This window comes from Abrus precatorius, unplaced genomic scaffold (assembly GCF_003935025.1).
Source record: "Abrus precatorius isolate BTA unplaced genomic scaffold, Abrus_2018 Scaffold2, whole genome shotgun sequence".
NCBI classification, from domain to species: domain Eukaryota; kingdom Viridiplantae; phylum Streptophyta; class Magnoliopsida; order Fabales; family Fabaceae; genus Abrus; species Abrus precatorius.
Genome location: NW_020874362.1, coordinates 16,379,861 through 16,385,671, shown reverse-complemented (window position 1 = coordinate 16,385,671; position 5,811 = coordinate 16,379,861). Strand labels below are relative to the sequence as shown.

The 5,811-nt window shown below is 31.8% G+C and overlaps 1 protein-coding gene across 1 annotated transcript; it reads right to left on the bottom strand.

Annotated features, from left to right (window-relative positions):
- Window positions 1–720: 720 nt before the first annotated feature.
- Window positions 721–4,509, bottom strand: LOC113859130 (cinnamoyl-CoA reductase-like SNL6). The gene is made up of 5 exons (XM_027491944.1): window positions 4,092–4,509; window positions 3,842–3,996; window positions 1,983–2,174; window positions 1,299–1,639; window positions 721–1,062 (listed from the first exon to the last, which is right to left on the bottom strand). The coding sequence occupies exons 1-5, from the start codon at window positions 4,219–4,221 to the stop codon at window positions 981–983; spliced, it is 900 nt and encodes a 299-aa protein (XP_027347745.1). The 5' UTR covers window positions 4,222–4,509; the 3' UTR covers window positions 721–980.
- Window positions 4,510–5,811: the final 1,302 nt, after the last annotated feature.

Here is a 5,811-nt window from a genome sequence, read left to right as displayed (position 1 = left end):
GAGTTCCTGCCATGACCTCTAGTAGTATTAGATAGAAGAATTAAAAAGAAAAATAATAGAGCTATGACTGAGGTTCTAATTCAATAGAAGGAGACCAATCCAGAGGATGTTGTATGGAGAGAGCTACATGACATTCAAATTCAATTCCCAAACTTTGATCGGAGTTGCTAAAAGATGGTCTTGAAGTCAAGTCCAATGTAGAAGGGAGGGACAATTGTAATAGATAAAAATAGGAGGGCTGATATGTAAAAAAAAAAAAAGTATTTTAGAGGTCAAAATTAGAAAACCATTATAATAATTATGAGTTGTAATTAGATAAGAGTAGGAAAGGATCAAAACGTGTGTGAGTATAGGTTATATAAGACCCTCTGAATGTTATTGATTCTCATGAATAGAATTCTTATCTTCTTTGTTCCTCTTCAACCATAATTGTTAAGAGTGAGTGAGCACTGGTAGAGGGATCATTGATTTTATCCTTAACAAAATAAGTCAAAAACCATAACTCATAAAAAAAAAGTAAATAACAAAACACTATAGATCACAACATAGTCTGTAATATTTAAATACCCACCTTATTTTGTATCTAAATTGATCTCCAGCACAAAATTAACTTAAATTAAGGATGTAGAATCGTGTTAGGAAGATATAAATCAATCATACTAACAACATTTTCTTTAGATAATATACATTCTTAAGTCGTGAAGGGAAGATATTTTTTGGCCAAAACATATTTATCACCAAGAGAATCTAAGAAATGCACATGATAATATCTTTTGTCTGGTTTCATATTATTTTGAGTTGCTAATATTTAATAAGGGACAAAAATAGTTCTTTAATTTTAATAAAATATATTTTAGTAATTGTTACATGTCGCGACTATACAGCTAACACCACAATAGTTTCGCCGCGCGCGGAAGACCAAATGACATGTCGCGGTTCCCTTACTTCCCTTTCATATGGAGACCAATTGACCATCGCACTCAACCCGCAAAATTCACCATTAGTTTGTTCAATTTCTTGTTGCTTATTCTTTGCTGGATAAGAGACTTCCCTTGGTCACAGCTGCAAGGGATAAACACATTTTCAGTTTCACAACTCATAGGTATCAGCTAAATATTGCTACATTTTAAATTATTTTCAGGACAAGTTTTCAAACATTTATGAATCATTAATTTTTATAATGAATAATTGGAATAATCCAAAATTTAGTTTAAAAAAATACAGTATCTTTCATGTTTGTCTTGAAGGATTAAAAATATCACATGAATGTTTAAGCATGACTAGAGAGGAAAACCGACCTTAGAGGCATGGAAGGAGGTGTGGGCAGGGACTTGCGGGCGAGGCGAACGGCGTCGTCGTGGGTGTTGATGACGTGGTTGAAGCACAAGTAACGACCGTAGGAGGAGACATCTTCGTAGACACAAATGTGGGTGTCCACTAAGATTCCTAAATCTACGGTAACTAAGACACCATCTTCGTACATTTCCGCAGCTCCTCTGAGGTACGGGTTCTTGACGCAGAAGAGATCATCGTGACCCATCAATAACCCTGCGTTGATGGACACCATGGTCACTCCCCTGTCCATTGCTAGGGCCCACGCTGTCCTCTCCGCCAGCGTCTTTGACATCCCGTGCCATAACTGCTTTTTGTACACTTCCAACATTTATTCACTTTCACTTTTCATTTGTCACCAAGTCTAAATAGTCACGCTTTACAATCATTTCAAATTTTCTTGTACCAACAATTTAATGATTCTTTTTTCTTACCGATAAATAGCATCTTAACATAATTTTTTTAACACTGAGGACTGAACATTTTTGATATTATTATCAATATTTTGAAAGACAACTTGTTTTTAATGTCAACAAAGATAAAATTGTAATTTAAATTGAAAAATATCACTAAAAATACTTGCAGGACAGCACCAGAATTTTGTAAGAACCGAAACTGCATAAAATAATGATGGGGCGATGTTGTTATACCTTGAACTTACGACACAAATTTGCATCACTCCAATGTCTTTCATCTAAGTCCGATTCCATGGACTTGCGATCCTCTCTCCAAACAACAGCAGTTGCGGAGGAAGTGAAAACCACTTTATCTATAGTTTCTGTTTGAGCACAAGCTTCAAGCACATTGTGCGCAGCTCTGACTTCTACGTCTGCGATGTATTCCTATACACCAATAAATATCAAGTCATTTTTTGACTTTGTTACTTGGTCGTGGACACTTGTTATATTCAATCAACAAATAATTAATTCTTGTACTAATTTTGGTCAGACTTTGATAAATAGCATTCGCAATGACCTAATAAGTAACCAAGCAATAACTTTTCTTCACCAAAATTTTGGTTTTGCTCAGAAATTCCAGTCTAACAATGCTTGCAATAAATATATGGGACAAACTACATGGAAAAAGGAAAATAACAATAAACATGAAATTTACGAAAATTATTTATTGTTGGTGAAATTTGTATAAATTTAACCTAACATAGAAAGAATATATTTAAAAGGTATGTTTAAAATTATGTTGTGATGTTTAAACAAATAAAAATAGTTTAATGCCACTCCCACAAATTATAAAAAAACGTTGATTAAAAATAATATCCAAACAAAATATTAAAAATTTGTTTTTTCTAAAATAATTACGTCGCATGCATACACTCTTTTAGCAATCACAAAACGAATCAAAACACTTCAATAAAATTTAAAACTTCTAGCTTCGGTTTAATACTTAAGTAATTTGAATTGTTAGATGCATGTCCATCACACACAAATCCCTGTGTGGTACGGACAACACAAGTGAATGACAATGACAAATATATTAGATATTATTCGACTGGGAAGGATTAAACAACATGCTAGAAAAGGATCAACGTTGCTCCGCTATCACGATCCTGGTTTTCGTGTAATACCAAAACTAAAGAAAAGGATCGGAAAAAAGTACAGAGAAGATGTGGGAAAAACCCACTCAAATCAAAGTGAAGAAATAAACAAATTGGGGTAACCAGAAAAATGAGCTGGACAAGTAGGGAAATAACTAAGACAAATTTCCTACCGCATCCACCGATCAACCAAATTACTTAAAAGGACTACGATATTCAAACTTTAATATTTCACCGAGATCTCCATCTCCACCCCACAAAAAGTGCATGCATTAACTCCTAGAGAAACACTTTAGTGACGCAGCTTTCCAAATTGATGTTTCAAAATCTAACTGAATTATACCGTTTGTTTATTATGAATTGAATTTACACCAATAGTCCCCCTATTTCCCCATAATATAATATATGAATTGAATTTTCCACAAGTTTAGTTATTGTATAATTTGTGGAACTAATTATTTTAAAGATTATAAAAAAAAAAAAAACAGCTTGAAATGTGATGTAAATAAATCACACAGTATACTTAAGTTCATAAAACTAACTCAGTAACTCGTAGTTGTTGATAAACTAATTAAAATCTTTTAATTTTAAGTTGAAAGTTTATACTTTATAATTAACTAATTGAATTATAATTGTTAACTAAATTTAATTGCGCAACTAGTTAAAATTTATCAAATTATTAGAAAGAATATGTAAGTTAGGAATTCGAATTTTGTAAAAGGATAAAAATAAGAATAAGAAGAAAATATTAGTAACTAATTTTTAATAAGCTAAATATTATAAAATTTCCAAGCTTCTTTTATTTTGTTACCCAAACAATATTACTAACTTGTCGACAGAAAATAAGTTATAAAATCCTTAATTTATAAGCGTGAGGAATCGAATAAACGCTTAGTCTCAATCTTCTGTTGCACCATTAGAAAAAGAAAAGCTAATAGCAAAGAAAGGGTGGCTTACATCATAGTTGGGTTGGTCTTGAGGTGGTTCAAATGTATAGAACAAACCAGAGCAACCTCTAAGAGCATCCGTTATGCTATGGTAATCAAAAGGGTCGGAACGAAAAATCTTGAGTTTATTGGGGTCAGCAGAAATCCCATTGAATTGCTCTATTCCTGAGCCCAAAGCAAAAACAATCACAATAAAATTAACAGAACAATATCAATTAAAATGCTATGCAAAAAATCATGAGTTAAATATTCGCAATTACCATGGGATTGAGCAGAGGCATGGACGGTGTATCCCCTTTGAAGTAGTCGCTGGACAAGACTGGTTCCTAATTGGCCCGAAGCGTCCATAACGCAAACTGTGTTAGCACTTTGATCGAAAGAGGGTGCCATATTTCTCCAATAGATAGAGATAGTTTGTGATTATGTAAAAACAAAAGTGAAAAACGAAAAACAGAACAGGGACGTTTTCAAATTAAGGTCTTAAGATGTAACTGTAGGTTGAAAAGGGGTGAAGGTGAGTTATAAATAAGGGAGGCAAGCATTGAAAGAGTGTGGAGGGTAGATAGGTAGGAGGTAGTTGTGTTAGAGAGAGAGAGACGCATGGATGAACAGAACCCTCTGAGAGAGTAAGACACGGTCACCCGGTGGCGCAACTGGGTTTTCAACAGTGATAAATGTAGTTTGGTGGGAGTGTGCGTGGCTAGTTATTCACCTAACTGACCTTTCAAACATCAATATTCAACTTTAATAAACTGCTTCAAAATTGTACATGCTCTTTTAAACATCCTTTTTCTTTTCTTTGAATAAGTACATGTTTATGTTATTTTATTCGAGGGTTAAATTCTTCTAATATAGGTTTTCTGAAAGAGTTTTTTGTTATTTTTTCATAATAATCATCTTCTAAATTAACATTATCTAGTTGAGAAGATTATGCTTTGAATGCTCTAAAAATATAAAAACGTTCTAATATTTAAAAGTTTTTGATAATTGATGTTTCGCGATTTTGTATAATTATTTAAACTGGATCCTAACAATACTGTTTTGTCAAATCATGTACATACAAGCTCTTTTTTTTTTTATGAAACGTTCATACAAGCTCTGTAGACTAAATTAATTAATATTTAAAATGCATCTTATATTAAATAAAACCTTAATTTTTCGTTTTATATTTAGAATGATAATGTATGAAAAATCATAATTTTTACTTGAAACTAGTAAGTTAATTTATTAAATTAAATGTTTGGAAAAAGTAAAATTACATAAAATAAATGCTAAATTAGTAAATCGGTCCCTTAATTTTTTACTTTGCTTTAATTTTTTTCTTCTAACTATTTCTTTTTTTATTTTGGTTCCATAACTTACAAAAGTTTTTAAAAAGTTTTTCAAATAAGTCATTTTTTTAAAAAACGTTAATTTCGATAAAAAAAAAATTATTATTCATTCTTATGAATTTTGGCAAAAACAATGTATACTTGTGATTAACTTTTCTATTATTTTTCTTCTTCTTTTTTTCATTTTCTTCCTTCTCTTACCACTCATTAATGCCTCCATGACCCATTTTTTTCCCCCTTTCGAACTCCAACAAAAATGTTATTGTTTTATGTTCCTCCTCTTACCCTTCATCCATACTCCTTTTTCCTTAAACTTCAATTTTTTTTTCTAATAAATTTTTCAGTTGGTTCTAGAGTTCATCAATTATGTCAGGCACAAAGAGGTAATGAAATGTTTGCAAGTGTAGGATGAGCAGTAGGTTATCCACCGCAAAATTCCCACACATTCAATTTCTTGGAGCATGTTTACATCTCCTATCTGGAACCTCCCAAAATGCTCAAACAAGATATGTTTATCTTCTCAATTCCTTTATTCATTACATTAATACACTTTTTATTATAATAAATCGGTGTCCCAATTGATAAAATTTAAAATTCTAATTTTGTATAGGAAGGGTTAATGTACCCATAAAAGTGATCAATTTGATTT

Excerpts from the sequence above, each read along its gene's own strand:
- LOC113859130 (XM_027491944.1), bottom strand. The coding sequence starts at position 4,221 with ATGGCACCCTCTTTCGATCAAAGTGCTAACACAGTTTGCGTTATGGAC. Across the intron at positions 3,997-4,091 it reads TGCCTCTGCTCAATCCCATG|GAATAGAGCAATTCAATGGG; the intron begins GTAATTGCGAAT and ends CTTTGGGCTCAG. Across the intron at positions 2,175-3,841 it reads AAGACCAACCCAACTATGAT|GAATACATCGCAGACGTAGA; the intron begins GTAAGCCACCCT and ends ATTGGTGTATAG.